The sequence below is a fragment of the Colobus angolensis genome, unplaced genomic scaffold (assembly GCF_000951035.1).
Source record: "Colobus angolensis palliatus isolate OR3802 unplaced genomic scaffold, Cang.pa_1.0 Scaffold37, whole genome shotgun sequence".
Taxonomy (NCBI): Eukaryota; Metazoa; Chordata; class Mammalia; order Primates; family Cercopithecidae; genus Colobus; species Colobus angolensis.
The window spans coordinates 270,528-287,599 of record NW_012117043.1 but is presented as its reverse complement, the minus strand read 5'-3'; the positions used below and the strand labels follow the sequence as shown (position 1 = coordinate 287,599).

At 39.1% G+C, this 17,072-nt stretch overlaps 1 protein-coding gene across 1 annotated transcript in view; it reads right to left on the bottom strand.

Moving 5' to 3' along the window:
- Positions 1–1,048: 1,048 nt before the first annotated feature.
- The window catches only part of DDX52 (DEAD (Asp-Glu-Ala-Asp) box polypeptide 52), a 32,023-nt gene continuing 15,999 nt past the window's right edge, over positions 1,049–17,072 (bottom strand). The window contains exons 6-15 of the mRNA XM_011953615.1: positions 16,604–16,715; positions 14,813–14,885; positions 13,787–13,990; positions 12,294–12,384; positions 9,336–9,458; positions 9,065–9,215; positions 8,810–8,885; positions 7,695–7,766; positions 6,209–6,301; positions 1,049–2,286 (exon numbers count right to left, since the gene is read on the bottom strand). Of these exons, the coding sequence (XP_011809005.1) occupies positions 2,229–2,286; positions 6,209–6,301; positions 7,695–7,766; positions 8,810–8,885; positions 9,065–9,215; positions 9,336–9,458; positions 12,294–12,384; positions 13,787–13,990; positions 14,813–14,885; positions 16,604–16,715 (1,053 nt within the window). The 3' untranslated portion in view covers positions 1,049–2,228. The remainder of the gene's footprint in view (positions 2,287–6,208; positions 6,302–7,694; positions 7,767–8,809; positions 8,886–9,064; positions 9,216–9,335; positions 9,459–12,293; positions 12,385–13,786; positions 13,991–14,812; positions 14,886–16,603; positions 16,716–17,072) is intronic.

Here is a 17,072-nt window from a genome sequence, read left to right as displayed (position 1 = left end):
ATAAAGAGTGTGTGTGTGTGTATATTTTCGAGAGACAGTCTTGCCCTGTTGCCCAGGCTGGAGTGCAGTAGCGTGATCTCGGCTTACTGCAACCTCTGCCTCACAGGTTCAAGCTATTCTCCTGCCTCAGACTCGAGTAGCTGGGATTATGTCACCACACCTGGCTAACTTTTTTTGGTATTTTTTTAGTAGAGATGGGGTTTTGCCATGTTGCCTGGGCTGGTCTCAAACTCCTGAGCTCAGACAATCTGCCTACCTAGGCCTCCTCCCAAAGTGTTAGGATTACAGGTGTGAGCCACCACGCCTGGCCAAGAAAAATATTTTCAACAAATTTAGGATAGATTAAGTGTGCAGTGTTTATAAAAGTCTACATGTTCCAACAGTCTATAGCATTCAAGACAGTAACATGCTACACAGGTCTGTAGCCTAGGAGCGATAGACTGTACCACATAGCCTAGGTGTACAGTAGGCTATACCATCTAGGTTTGTGGAAGTATATAACAGGATGTTTACACAATGACAAAATCACCTAACGATGCGTTTCTCAGAACATATCTCTGTCATTAAGTGATGTGTGACTCTATCTGCTCCTTTACTTTTCTCTCTAACATTATATTGTAAGGGTAGGAACTGTGTTATCAAGCCTGTTTTCCTAACAAAATCTATGTTTGTTAAAGGAATATTTATTGTGAGTTTACTATGTGTCAGGTACAGTGCTAGGTACTTACAATTTGAGACACAATTTCATAGATGAGAACACCAAAACTCTGAGAAATTAAGAACTTATTCAAAGTCACACAGCTGGCAAATGGGTTGCACCAGTATACCTACCTCCAGAATATATATTGGGTAAAGGATCTGTTTGCATGAACAAACAAAAAAACCATATTCTTGTAAGTATTTTTACACCCTGTACCAGGTCTGTCATTAAATAAATTCTGAAGATGAACAATTTTTGTCCCATCTAAAATATTCAAAACAAAGTCCACCTGTTCTGACTCTAGAAAAAGCTACGAATAGAGGAAATAAATAAGTTGAATTCAAATGCTGCGGAGAAAAGGTAATGTATATTATAGTTCTGTGATAGTACTGATAACATTCAAGTCATTCTTAGGCAACAGTCTTACGTGTATGAAGTCAATTTTTCATTCCATTGTACAAAACTCGTATCTGAGAAAAATCTAATAGTTAATAGTCTCCAACACCATATGATCATAATCCTTTAGCTTAGGCAGAGATCAACTTACTAAATGAGGCGCCATCAACCTAAGGAAAGATAAGCTGTAAGAGAATGAAGACAGAGGTATATCAAGTAACAGGAACATTGTTCCTTATCAGGATAAAATGTTTATCAGTATTCAAATAAAATAATCTTAAATGGAAAGAGACAGGAAAGCATATGGTTAAATGACGGAAAATGAAGAAAGAGAGAAGCCAATCATGATCTTGTGCAACATCATGACAGGGCTAAGGTATTAAGTATCCAATACAAGGATACTTAATAGACCAAAGAATTTAAAATCCCAGGGAACTTGAATAACCAGCCATAAAAGAGGCCTCTCTTTGTTGTGGTTCACAACACAAAAGGCCATCAACTAATTAGGAAATATTAAAATTAAGAGGGCAGCAGGTTTCTTCTTGGTAGACAGCCCATGCTACCATCCACAAAGTGAGCAGTGGAAGGGGTATTTAATGTCAAGGCTTTATTTTGAATTTCTGTTCCAGATGCCTCTCCACAGCATTCATCACACCTTCCTTCACACTCAAAGGGAAAAGTCCTTAAGAGTTTACCACATTTTGGTGTTATTTTTAGCATAAACATTTGTTCTTCTATAAGAAGTATCTCTCTGGATTCAAACCAATGTCAATGAATGTTATATCCATTGTATAATCATTTAAAAGTCACCTACAGAGCTGGGTGCAGCGGCTTGTGCCTGTAATCTCAGCTACTCGGGAGGCTGAGGCAGGAGGATTACAGGAGGTCAGAAGTTCAAGAGCAGCCTGGCAACATGGCAAGATCCCATCTCTAAAGAAAAAAAAAAAAAGGCACCTACAAATTGAAATTGACTTGATAGCTTAGGATCATTTTTTCACCAGTCCCATGTACTTGTAGTTGATTTCAAATGTTTGGTACAGGTGACTGTAAGACTTCAAGTATTCCATGAAAACACCATTCATGCTGGGATCATAAAATTACATTTCTGGGATGGCATTTTTAAAGTCTGTTTTTAACTTTTGTCTTCAAGAGCTACTTTCTTCTTGCTGTTCTGACCAGTGACCTTTTTCCTGTAAAGAGCAAAGTAGGGAAAATGGAATAAAAAATTCTAGATATATTTACTTTCCATAACCCTACCACCAGTTTAATAAACATTTATTGAAACCTACTGTGTATCAAATAATGAGGCACCAGGAACACAAAGATGCATTAGACATGGTCTCTGCCCTTTAGAAAATCACAATCACCTAAGTGAGGCAAAACCATCACAGTAAACTACATTACTACATGCTATGACAGATAGATTCGGATCCTGATCTAATGAGTTCACATTGATTCAGTGCTTACTAAGTGCTAGAAACTGTTATTAAGTGCTTTACGTGTATTAACTCAGGTAATTTTCCTAACAGCTTATTAGGAGTATTCTAGTATTATCCTCCATTTACAGATGAGGAGAATGAGGCACAGAGTGGTTGAGTAACTTGCCAGTCATCACTTACTGGTAATCCATGTTAGACATGAATCCTATCATTCTGATCCTATAGCCTAGTGAAGGTTGAATGTCATTAACTAAGTGGTAACAGACAAAGGAAAAAAGTTTTGAGAAAATAATCAATGTTTGCAAACTATTATTACAGTAATACAAAGTTCTTTGGTGTGTATTAACTCATATAATCCCAAATCCCAACTCTACACAGGGAAGTAGATATTAGAACCAGTTCTTCTGGCTCCAAATCCAGTTCCTCCCCCACTCACTGCATGGGGCCAAGTTTGTGGTGCCTGAAGTGAGGTCCACTAAGCAACAAGGATTCAGGTCTGTAGCTCAATGGGGAAGCTGGGGCTGAAGACATGCCCTTAAGAGCTATGAGCACAGAGGTGTGAGCTGAGCCTATCAGCATGGGTGGGATTATGAAGAAAACATCGACAGCGCAGAGGGAAGCCAGAATGGGATCATGACGGGTCTTGCTTATACGCTATGTTAAGTAGTATGGCCTTTACACACGAAGAAAATGGAGACAAGATTTATATCAAGTGTCTTCGAAGTCTTAGTATAAATTAAGTTTTAATAACCTCAGAGGAAGGTAGGTGCAGTGGCTCACGCCTGTAATCCCAGCACTTTGGGAGGCCGAGGCGGGTGGATCACTTGAGGTCAGGAGTTCGAGGCCAGCCTGGCCAACATGGTGAAACCCCATCTCTACTAAAAAAAAAAAAAAAAGAAAATTAGCCAGGCACAGTGGCACAAGCCTGTAGTCCCAGCTTCTCGGGGGGTTGAGGTGGGAAGACTGCTTGAGCCCAGGAGGTTGAGGCCGCAGTGAGTCCTGATTGTGCCACTGCACTCCAGTCTGGGTGACAGAGTGAGACCCTGTCTCAAAAAACAAACAAAAAACCCCAGAAGTATAAATGCTATAAACTTACAAAAATCAGCATTTAGACTGGGCACGGTGGGTCACGCCTGTAACCCCAGCACTTTGGGAGGCGGAGGTGGGCAGATCACAAGGCCAGCAGATCAAGACCATCCTGGCCAACATGGTGAAATCCTGTCTTTACTAAAAATACAAAAATTAGCTGGGCATGGTGGTGCGTGCCTGTAATCCCACCTACTCAGGAGGCTGAGGCAGGAGAACCACTTAAGCCCGGGAGGCGGAGGTTGCAGTGAGCCAAGATCGCGCCACCGCACTCCAGCCTAGCAACAGAGATTGCATCTCAAAACAAAAACAAAAACAAATCAGCATTTAAAGTATAATTATTTAAAATACTGATGTATCTTATTAAAATTCAACATAGTCACCATCTTACATTCTAGTTGATTTTTGACCTTTGTAAAAACTTTCATCAGTTGCTGCTCAGTGCCTGAAAGGACTATATTTGTTATCTTGGCTTTAAAGACCATCCAAAGAGTAATGCATGCATAACAGTTCTGATGTGACCCACTCCTCTCCCACCAACAGGTCTATTAAGACAGATTAGGTGACCAAAGTGACCAAGCATAACAAGGTTTGCTACCAATCCACTGGTCTACGTGTCACCCAGAAAGTGCTGCGACAGAAAATTAAAATTTAAAAATGTTGGCCAGGTGCAGTGGCTCACACTTGTAATCCCAGCACTTTGGGAGGCTGAGGTGGAAGATCACATGAGGCCAAAGTTCGAGACCAGCCTGGCCAACATGGTGAAACCCTGTCTCTAGTAAAAATACAAAAATTAGCTGGGTGTGGTGGCAGGTGCCTGTAATTTCAGCTATCTAGGAGGCTGAGGCACGAGGATCACTTGAACCTGGGAGGTGGAGGTTGCAGTGAGCGAGATTGCACCACTGCACTCCAGCCTGGGCGACAGGGCGGCAGAGCAAGACTCCATCTCAAAAAACAAAAAGTGAATGTGAAGCATTCCCAAAACTGAACTAAGCACAAATGGAATTAAAAGGATTGATCATTCAAATATACTTTTTTCAGTTTGTAGCACTTTTCCTTCCCAAGTTATTAAAACTTAAAAGTACGATAAAATTTTGGGACACTATATACATTGTATATTTGAACTGACCTTTATTCCTCATAGTCAATACCAACATGTGAACTCTTGTTCACTTATTACAAAGTACACTCTAATTTTTATGCCTCTGTTCATCTTGTTCCCTTCTCCATGCCTAAATTTTACCTATCCTTAAAGACAGTTCTACTTCGTTGAAACTTCTGTAACCACACCAATTCACAATCATCTTTCTCTTCTCTAAACTCCTATTTTATTTAAAAACCAGTCTCTAATTTTCTGTCATGTACACGGATCTTCTTTCCCCAGCTTCAGGAAAGGAGTCTCATTTTATATTCATTTGCATATCCTACCACCACCAAGTACCTTGCAGGACAACTTGGTAAATGCCTACTGGTTATGGAGACAGTTTTTTCCTAATGACTTATATAGAACAGATATGAGGTAACTGGATATAAGCATTAGCATATTTCACAATGGTAATATCCTAGGCCACTGATAGCACTCTCAGGGGAAAAAAAACAACAACAAATTATAGACTTGAACAATTCTATTAGAGTATATAATAACCTGGTTCTGGTACAATGTGAAGAGTGCCATTTTCCTTAAATAGTGGAAAGAGTATAACTGTTCAGAATATCTTGACCTATCCTTTTCCAAATATAAAGCTTCCTAGTATTACTGGGCAAAATAAGGTAGTCTATATGTATGCTAAAAAACTATGTTTTAATATCCTCATAAAACTCAGCTATGCTAGCACAAATTTACCTAAGTAATACTTTTTACAGCTGTTACAATGTGCATCTGCATAAGCCTGAGATCATATTGAAATCCTGCCCAGAATATGAAGGAGCTTCAAAGAAGACTAGATTCATGTAAGTCAAGGGTCCTAACCACTGGCCTTAGTAGCATGTCCTAATGTGGGTTGTGTAGAGAAGATGGGCAATACAATTCTAATTTATAAGGAATTGAAATAATATTTTCCAAGATGGAAAAAAGCAGATCATCAACATATTGACACAGAAAAATTCCAATATTAAAATAAATTCCTGGCCAGGCACGGTGGCTCACGCCTGTAATCCCAACACTCTGGAAGGCTGAGGCGGGTGGATCACCTGAGGTCAGCCTGACCAACATGGTGAAACCCCGTGTCTAATAAAAATACAAAAAAATTAGCTGGGTGTGGTGGGCGGGAGCCTGTAATCCCAGCTATTTGGGAGGATGAGGCAGTAGAATACCTTGAACCCAGGAGGCAGAGGTTGCAGTGAGCCGAGATCACGCCACTGCACTCCAGCCTGGGCAACAGTGCGAGACTCCATCCCAAAAAAACCAATCAACAAACAAACAAACAAATTCCTCAATTATAGGCAACCTAAAATATATTATTTTTATCACATTTTACAACAGACTGTAGTATCAATTCTACTTCTAAAAATTTACCCTAAGGAAAAATAATGCCTACTATAACTTTATGACGGTGTCAAACAGCCATTTTTCTTACCACATACTTACCGTTTATCCTTAGCTTTTTCTAAGAAACATTTTGGAGTTGTACTAATGCTCTCCCTTTTCAATGGTTTCTTAATCATCTTTTTCTTTTGTTTGCTGAAAGTTACAAAGTAAAAGAGGAAACAAATTAAGTCCAACTTCAATTAGAAGAGTTAAAGCTAGAATTAGTTTTGATCCTTGATCACAAAATTCATTTTTTTTTTCTTTGAGACGGAGTTTTGCTCTTGTTGCCCAGGCTGGAGTGCAATGGTGGAATCTTGGCTCACTGCAACCTCTGCCTCCTGGGTTCAGGCGATTCTCTTGCCTCAGCCTCCCGAGTAGCTGGGATTACAGGCATGCACCACCATGCCCAGCTAAATTTTTTTTGTATTTTAAGTAGAAATGGGGTTTCTCCATGTTGGTCAAGCTGGTCTCAAACTCCCGACCTCAGGTGATCCGCCCACCTCGGCCTCCTAAAGTGCTGGGATTACAGGCGTGGGCTACTGCATTCGGCCACAAAATTCATTTTTTAAAACCATTTACTGGTTTAAGGTGGGGCTGTTAACTACTTTAATAAATGAGGTCACCTAATAGCATTTAGAGAGCTAACTCAAAGGGATGATAAATTCAATCCACCTTTTAAAAAGCTACTGACTATGATAAAAATATGTCCTGTGCCAACTTTATATCCTATGTTAACAAGCATCAGAGTTTGATTTTGATCAATTAAGTTTTTTACCGGTTTTATGAACTAAAATAATTCTTAGCATATTTTACTTACACTGAATACTTTTAAAAGAATCTGAATACTTAAAATTTCAAGGATAAGGCTGGGTACAGTAGCTCATGCCTATAATCCCAGCACTTTAGGAGGCCGAGGCAGGCAGATCACTTGAGGTCAGGAGTTTGAGACCAGCCTGGCCAACATGATGAAACTCCGTGTCTACTAAAAATACAAAGATTAGCTGGGCGTGGTGGCACACACCTGTAATTCTAGCCACTTGAGAGGCTGAGGCAGGAGAACTGCTTAAATCTGGGAGGCAGAGGTTGCAATGAGCTGAGACTTCATCTCAAGGAAAAAAATTTAAAAAAATAAAAAATAAAGGATAAAAAACTGGCAAGGAAATAACATATAATATTCATAAGCAGTTTTGGGCTGGGCACAGTGACTCATGCCTGTAATCCTAGCACTCTGGGATGCAAAGATATAAGATAGGATCACTTGAGACCAGGAGTTCAAGATTAGCCTGGTTAACATAGCAAGACCCCATTTCTACTCCCCAAAAATCTAAAAACACTATAGCCAGGCATGGTGACGCATGCCTGTAGTCCCAGCTACTCAGGGGACTGAGGCAGGAGGATCACTTGAACCCAGGAGATCAAGGCTACAGTGAGCTGTGATCATGCCACTGCATTCCAGCCTGGGCAACAGAACAAGGGAAAAAAAAAAAAAAAGAGGTATATACAAAGAGACATAGAGTCTAAGATCCAGGTAAATTCAAGATTGTACCTTAGTAGTTTCTGAAAGCCTTTTATGTATTCCGGTACAGGACACCCGGCCTGCTGTATAACATTGGCAACGCTGAAAAAGAAACCCATAAACATAAACTTGTATCTTGCTAAACTGATGTTTATGAATGTAAACCCTCTGCACAACGTTAGAGGGAACTAAAACTACACAAAGTAATCCACAAAGTGTTCTGATATATTATCAATTATTACCTGATGTAAGCACATTGGATTACAGAGAGAACTATCCACTGGCTGAAATTAATGCACTGATGAATAACTAGAGATAGCACTTATTTCAACATTTATCAAATCCTATAAAGCTGGTAAACTCAATCTTGGAGGAAGCACTGACTGAAGCCAGAGTCAAGCTTACATTCATTAAGTGGAAGTGCCTACTATGGGGCTGGCACTGTTGCCAAGTTTTTTGTGTATAGTAATTTCTTCACTCTTCACAATAAGCCTGTGTTGTAAATACTGTCACTATCCTCATTTCACAGATGGAAAACTGAGGTGTATCGTTACACTAACATTTGGGTCATGAGATTCACATGCTTGGAGTTGTTGAGGCCTATGGTGGATCTAGGTTGTTGGAATATACTCCTCTACACGTGCACATTTGAATCTGCTCAAAGCGATGCAAAGGCTGACAGGTGGCAGAGCCAAAGCTCAGAAAGCACAATCAAAATATTTACCAAAACCAATAAATAGATCTAAGTACAAACCCCCTTTGGCCAAAACTAGATTTCATTACCTAGAAATGTGAAGTGTTATCAATCACCATCAACCAAAGATTACCGTAGACAGTCAAAATGCAGGAAACTCATCTTCTACATTAAAATCTAACGTCAAGATTCACTGAAAGAGTCCTGTGAATCTGAAACTTACAATGAACATTATTCCACTTTGAATATGCATTTCCAAATTCTAATAATGGAAGGGCAAAAACAAGGCCCTTTGATGATTTTTCCTTTCCCATGGCTAAAATATGGTTAACTAACACCATTATCAGTAGAATTTGGGACATAGCCATTCTGTAATTATCTCTTAATTGAATATACATATAAGAATAATGAAGCAATTTTGCCAATAACACTGTTATTTTTTCTAATTTACCTTCTTAATAATGGTTTATCATCTTCAGTGAAAAATGTAATTGCTTTTCCCTTATTCCCTGCTCTTCCAGTTCGACCTAAGAAAAATTAGACCATTAAAAAACACATTTTGGGTGGACAGAGGCTCTCAAAATTCATTTACAAAAGTCACTGGATTTTCATAGCACTAAGAAATGAGCATGTGTGTGCCAGGAATAGCAGGGGTGCTAAGACAGATCAGTGGGTGACAGAGGGGAAGGAAAAAAAGACAACCCACCTATTCTGTGGATATATTCCACTGAGCTGGTTGGAAAGTCATAGTTGATCACCAAGTTCACACCTTTAAAATCAATCCCTCTTGCTAGCAAGGCCGTACAAATCAGAACCCAGATTCTTCCTGCTCTGAAACTGTGGACTGTGTTATCTCTCTGGTTAACAGAATATATATTAAATTACTTTAGAATGAAAACAGGTATTTCATAAATTTAATGTCAATAATTTAAAATCAAGTAGTTCTTCTGAGTTTCAAAGTATACATTTGACTTTACCTGTTGTTGTGTTCTCTCTGCATGAATAACATCCACATTAATACCTTCATATATGAGCTCATGAAAAAGTTCTTTAGCCCTTTCAATGGACTGAACAAAAACAAGAACAGGTGGATTGAAACCCTAAAAGAAGGCAAAAATTGGCACACATAACTCAATCAAGAATACAATTGGTCAGTATTTCGTAATATGATTGTAGCTTCTAAGAACCCAATTCAATTTAATGTACTTTCTTGGCCAAATTTCTTGGGCTAGTGGTCTAACTCTGCCTCCATCTTCCTCACCATTCTCTCCAATTGGTTATTTCCACTCAACTTGAACTATATTCTCCATCTTGCTAATTCCAATAATCTTGTCTAATCAATCCCCCTACACCCCTCTACAATAACAGATGCCCAAACTTTGAAATAATCATCTCTTGACGTCTGTGCCTCAAAACCTTTTTTTTATTCTGCTTAAAATGAAATAACTATCTTTTTAATTCATTTGGTTTTTTGGGGTGTAATTAATTTTTTTATTCTTACGGATTTAGGGGTACAAATGCAGTTGTGTTACACAGATATATTGCATACTGGTGAAATGTGGGCTTTTAGTGTACCCATCACCCCAGTGGTATACACTATACCCCACAGGTGGTATTTCATCCCTCATTAACTCATTATTATCCTAATTCTGGTGCTCTCCTCAAGCTTAGTTCTTGGTTCTGTTCTTTCAATATAATCTTTATTTACTGAGCTGAATCTCTACTACTAGCTCTACGCAAATTTTTTTTTAACTACATCTGATATCTGTGTATCTAAGCAAATTATTTTTACATTTATACTATCAAACCCTTACTCTCTCTCAAACCAGCTTCCTATCTTTTTAACTGTTCATATTAGAGTTTTTTAGCCTTTTTTTTTCCTTTTTTTGAGACTCTTGCTCTGTTGCCCAGGCTGGAATACAGTGGCGCAATCTCGGCTCACTGCAACCTCTGCCTCCCAGGTTCAAGTGATTCTCCTGTCTCGGTCTCCTGAGTAGCTGGGATTACAGGCGTGCGCTACCATGCCTGGCTAATTTTTTTGTATTTTTAGTAGAGATGGGATTTCACCATGTTGGTCAGGCTGGTCTCAAACTCCTGACCTGATGATCTGCCCACTTCAGCCTCCCAAAGTGCTGGGATTACAGGCGTGAGCCACCGCGCCTGGCCGAGTTTCTTAGCCTTTTTATGATGGTTTAAACACCTCTTTTGGAATCTTATGAAAGCTAAGAAACTTTCCAACAAGTACCCACACATTTGCACAAAAATCTTACATATAATTTTAGAGGGTCTGCAGACCTCCCAAAGGTCATACGTGGTTAAAAATCTCTGGTGTATAATCTCCAAGTGAATATCCTGGAAAACCTTAAATTTCCTAGTACCAAATGATTCTCTTAAGAATATTAGTAAAATACATTTAGCATTTACTATGTGCCAACCACTATTATATAGTAAGTGCTATGCTTGTACTAACAAATTAATAGTAAAATAGCTCTATGAGGTAGACATTATGATCCCATTTTACAGACAAGGAAAACGTGGAAGAGAGGTTAAGTTGTGCAAAGCTGCAATGGTGGAGCTAGAACTTCTACCCAAATAGCCTGGCTCCAGAGTCCATGCTCTTAACCACTAAAGCAAACCATTTCTACAGTCACCAGGTACTTGCAAACTTTTCCCTTTCATCCTCCAACTATACTGAATGTCCCACCACTAAGGCTGCTGCCCTTATTTCTTCCTCATCTCTGCCTAGCCCAGTTTAAAAGCCTGACTGGTTTCCTTACTTTCCATCTTTCCCATTATAATTCACCTTACATATTACTGTTTAACTAATTTTCCTTAAAAATTATGTAGTCACAATTAGCTGGGCGTGGTGGCGGGCACCTGTAGTCCCAAGTACTCGGGAAGCTGAGGGAGAACGGTGTGAACCCAGGAGGCGGAGCTTGCAGTGAGCCAAGATGACACCACTGCAACTCCAACCTGGGTGAAAGAACGAGACTCTGTCTCAAAAACAAAAACAAAAACAAAAACAAATGATGTAGTCACATTCTTCAAAAATATCCTGTCCCCAACTTTCTTGTCCAACCTGGTTTTCTTTAATTCCATACCATAAGCTGTTTGCCTTAGACTGGTAACTGCTTCATTAGTCTTCAACACATGGCGTTCGCTTCCATCTCTTAAGGTTTTACTCAAGCTGCTCCCCCCCAGCCATCCTTGCTCTTCCCCTCCACCTTTTATCTTGAAAATCCTTCAAGGATCAGTTTAGTAGCATTTCTTCTATAAGGCTCAACCAATTCAGCTCACCCTGATGGTCCCATTATGATGATATGGATGCTTAAAAAAGTACTCTTTAGCCCTTTATGACAGTTTATCAGAGACTATCTTACAGAAGTGTATTTATTTTATCCCTCTAAATAAGACTAAATTCCACGGGCAGAACTCAGGAGATTTCTTGTATTGTCCAGCGCTGACACCTCAGTACTTAACTTTCAACTATGCCTTCTACTCAGTACTTACCGATAGGATAAAAACAGAAAACCCCACTCAGTGTCCTAGAACACCCCAATTCTTCTATAAGAAACCAGCAGAGGGATGGAGCAGGCAAATGTGGAAAAATGAGATTCTCAGGGCATCAGGTAGATCGTTTCCTAGCCTAATCTGAGCTGCAAAAAGACAACTTACCATATTCTGAGAGGCAAGCTTCTGTCCGTTGGGATAAGAGTTGGGACAATATGCTTCTTAACAGTTTACTGCTAGATTACTAAATACGATGCAGAATGATCATATAGTTGGCACAATGTACTTTCTTATCAATTTACCAGTGGATTACTGAATACAAGACAAGATAATGATGACACAAGGCTACCACTGTAATAGCCTCCCACCAGAAATATAAGACTTGGCAAACTTTACCAAAATTCAAAAAGGTAATCCAAATATACCTTTTTAACAAGTTCTCTCATGGCCAGAAGTTTTCCAGTCTCAGATCCAACAAAGAGAAGCTCTTGTTCTACAGTTTCTACTGCAGAATTCCTAAGAAGAAAATATACCTTATAGTTTGTAAGAGTCAATTTTTGCTTTTTCCCCCTGAACTCTAAATAAATGAAAAAATTTACACACAACTCCAATAAAATCAATGTTTCCACTGTCAGTACTAAAAAGTACTTAATTTTTTATACTTTAACTTGAAGACAAAATTGTTATTTTTAAATGCTTTCTTCTAATTTTAAAACTGTCTTGAAATGCCAACCATTAAAACTTATGTTTTAGTCATAAATTTTCATGTATTTGATTATTTAATTATAAAAAATTTCTAACTGTAAAATTATTGAGTAAAATAATAAAAACATTTTTAAGGTTGTTATCACACATGGTTAAACATTTTTCATAATGATTAGCAAAGATTTATTTACAGACCAACAGTTGGGGGTGAGATATATTAAGACTTTCTTAATACTCTGTGAGATGTTACAATGTACTATGTTGTATCATAAATATTTGTCCCATTCTACTGTCAGCCTTTAAATTATGTTTATGTGAACTCATTCTGCTTTCCCTTTTTTTAAGATGAAGTCTCACTTTGTCACTCAGGCTGGAGTGCAGTGGGGGCGATCTTGGCCCACTGCAACCTCCACCTCCCAAGTTCAAGCAATTCTCCTGCCTCAGCCTCCCAAGTAGCTGGGACTATAGACACATGCCAATTTTTGTATTTTGGGAAGAGACAGGGTTTCACCATTTTGGTCAGGCTGGTCTTGAACTCCTGACCTCAGGTGATCCACCTGCCTCTGCCTCCCAAAGTGCTGGGATTACAGGTGTGAGGCACCATACCCAACCTTGCTTTCTTCTTACACACAGGAATTTTAGGTTTAAAATAGGGTATTTTTTACAGTTCCATTGGCTACTTTTTCACTTAATACGGTATTACAAACACTTTTTCATATAGCTACAGTCTTCCTACATCATTTCAGGGGTTACATAATAATCCATCAGGTAGCAATATCATAATTTCTTTAAACTTTTTTCTATCACTGAGCATTTATTTACCATAAAATGCTCCCCAAAATATTTTTTAAAAGGAAGTATAAATCAAGTGGCTCAGTAATATCAGATTCTTCCTCTGTGGTCCACTTATTTAAGTCATCAAAGAAACTAAATCTTCTGGGTGGCCACAGAGCTCATGTTATACTCTGTGGATGGAAAAAAACACCTAAAAGCATGATAGGAATGTTAACATGATATAAAAACCTTCTTTTAGATTATTCTAAAACAGAACATCCTTGAACAATCTTGGCTTAAAAGAACACATTTCAATCAGTAAAACTCTCTCCCTTGCTAGTCTCAGGCCAAGAAACCTATTTCCTTCAGTCTTAAAAAAAAGGCTTGTATTTAAAAAAAAAGAAAATCAATGGGATAATGTTGAAAAACAATTAAATACCTTGCTCCAATGGACACACTGATGACATTGTCCAGGTTGAGTTTGCACCACTGTTCAACATCATATGCAAAAGTTGCACTGAACATAGCTCTTCGGACCTTGTGGGATGTGCAGGCCAGGAAAATGGAAGCCAGCTGGTCTCTGAACCCAGTTTTGCCATCTTCAAACAGTTTATCTGATTCGTCTACTACAAGCCACTCAACACTAAGAAATAACAAAACAACTTGTGGATATTGAACTGAAAGATCCAAGACACTTCACTAAACCATAGGGGCAGTGGACACATGAGAAAGTCAAACTATGATGCTGCTTCTCAGATCCACTTTATCATACCAGAAAAAAAAAGAAAAGAAAAATAAGCAGGTGATATGGTTTGACTGTGTATCCCCACCCATATCTCATCTCGAATTGTAATGCCCATGTGTTGAGGGAGGGACCTGCTGGGAGATGATTGGATCATGGGGGCACTCTCTCTCTCTCCCCCATCTGCCACCATGTAAGATGTGCCTTGCTTCCTCTTCTGCCATGACTGTAAGTTTCCTAAGGCCTCCCCAGTCATGCCCTGACTTGTGGGTTAATTAAACCTTCCGTTCTTTATAAATTACCCAGTCTCAAGTAGCTGTTTAGACCAGCATGAAAACGGACTAACACAGCAGGAAAAAGGTAAAAGCTAGATAAACATAGCTCAATGTACCTATTCCAATAGCCTCAAAGATACAAGGTTCCATTAATGACAACAGAGCTTTTCATCAACTTCACTAACTCCATCACCATTGCTGAAAGATGCAAAAAGGTCTAGGGGAATTCTGTACTAAATGCTTATCAAAATGTTTAACTTTCTTCCAGACCAGATAGTTTTCTTTTATATGAGTTTTTTTAAAAAAAAAAAACATTATTCTCAGTGCCAACACTGATGGAAGGTAGCAAACAGCGAGCTCCAAAGGGAAAAAATACAAGCAATGGAGGACAAAATGTAATCAATTGAATGAAAAATACATATGAAAGACATGAAAAGATCATCTATACCTTGTTAGGTCGATTCCTGGGGGATCTTGCTTTAATAGATAGATTAGTCGATTTGGAGTAGTCACAAGAATATCTATAGGAAAAACAAATGGTAGAAATTGCAAAAAACAGGATTTATCTCTCTTGAACTAGGAATTAAAACCCCTCAACTTCAGTTAATAACCTGAAGTGGGAAGTAGTCATAGCCAACAACACAAAACTATTATATCCCTACTTTCCTTTTATTATATCTGAGCAGCTTTCTCTTTTTCTTTTTTTTTTTTTTTTTTTTGAGACAGGGTCTTGCTCTGTCACCCAGGCTGGATGGAGTACAATGGTGTGATCATAGCTCACTGCATGCAACCTCAAACTCCTGGGCTCAAGAGATCCTCTGGCATCAGCATTCTGAGTAGCTGGTACTACAGGCACATGCCACTGCACCTGGCTAATTTTTATTTTATTTTTTGAGATGGAGTCTAGTTCTGTCACCCAGGCTGGAGTGCAGTGGCGCGATCTCGGCTCACTGCAAGCTCTGCCTCCTGGGTTCATGCCATTCTCCCGCCTCAGCCTCCCGAGTATCCGGGACCACAGGCGCCTGCTACCACGCCTGGCTAATTTTTTGTATTTTTAGTAGAGATGGTAATTTTTTTTTTTACTTTTATTTTTGTAGAAACAAGGTCTCCCTATGTTGTCCAGGCTGGTCTCGAATTCCAGGGCTCAAGCAATCTCCCTGCCTCAGCCTCCCAAAATGCCGGGATTATAGGCATGAGCCACAACACCCAGCCTCTTCTCCATTTCTAGAGGCAGGAACAATTTAATTTTCAAACCTTTTTTTCCCCCAGGAAAATCATTTTTTTAACATGGAATTTTATGCAGAGGCCCAAGATTAAAAAAAAAAAAACAAAAAAACCAACAACAACAACAGATGAAAGCTTATCTCCAAGTGGACAATGTCAAAAAACAAAAAGAAAGAAAAGTAGATGAAAGCAGATTCTCTGGCTGATATAAGGGTGGGGATGTAAGCCATTCTTTCTGTTTTTTTAAAGATGGAGTCTCACTCTGTTGCTCAGGCTGGAGTACAGCAGTGCAATCACAGCTCATGGCAGCCTTGAACTCCTGGGCTCAAGTGATCTTCCCACCTCAGACTTCCAAGTAGCTAGGACTACAGGCGTGCACCACCATGCCTGGTTTTGTTTGTTTTTTTTTTTTTAATTTCTTTTAGAGATTGAGTCTCGCTGTGTTGCCAAGGCTGGTCCCAAACTCCTGGCCTCAAGCAATCCTCCCACCTCAGCTTTCTCCATACCTGTAGCTGGGATTACAGGTGTGAGCCACTGCACCCAGCTATGTGTGCCATTCTTGTCTGCCAGAGTATTTCAATGGCAGATTAAAAATCAATGGTATAAATCAGAATTTTTCAGCCTCAGCACTGTTACCATTTTGGGCCAGCTAACTCTTCGTTGCAGGGGACTGTCTTGTGCATTGCAGAATGTTTAATAGCATCCTTGGCTATAGGCCAGTAACTACAGGCTAGTAGCACTTCTCCCCAGTTGTGACAACTAAAAATGTCTCCAGATTATTGCCAAATGTCCCTGTGGTAAAAGGTGGGGAGCGAGATTGTCTCTAGTTGAGAATTACTGGTATATATGTTATATATAACTTCTCAGTAGAGTGAGAAGGGAATCTCTTTAGTTCTTCTAAAATTCAAGTTTTATACATACATGACTATACTTTAACAATACTTACATAGCAATTAGGATATTTACAATTTCCAGATTCCTTACATGTTCTACATCCCATGTATGAATTCCTTACCAAACTTTTTAGATGATTTAGGTCCAAATTTCTTGGCTGCCACTGCTGCTTTGTGGATCATACGTATCCTGAATCCTGTTCCCTCAGAAATTTTTATTAACTCTCTGTGAATCTAAAAAAAAAAAAAAGATAAAAACATTAGCTGCTAACATACTTGGACAAGATGTATACTCTCTTTTACATGATTAATAAAATAAATCTATTACCAACCCATGAATATCTGAAATTAAACTCATAACTATCTGTAGATGAACCTGAAATCTCAGCATTTTGAAACTTCAATGCCTAAAAAGATTCAATAATTTCTTCAGGTGGAATAGACTAGTTCCCAGAGATAAAACTAATCAGCCGGGCGCGGTGGCTCACGCCTGTAATCCCAGCACTTTGGGAGGCTGAGGCGGGTGGATCACGAGGTCAGGAGATGGAGACCATCCTGGCTAACACGGTGAAACCCCATCTCTACTAAAAA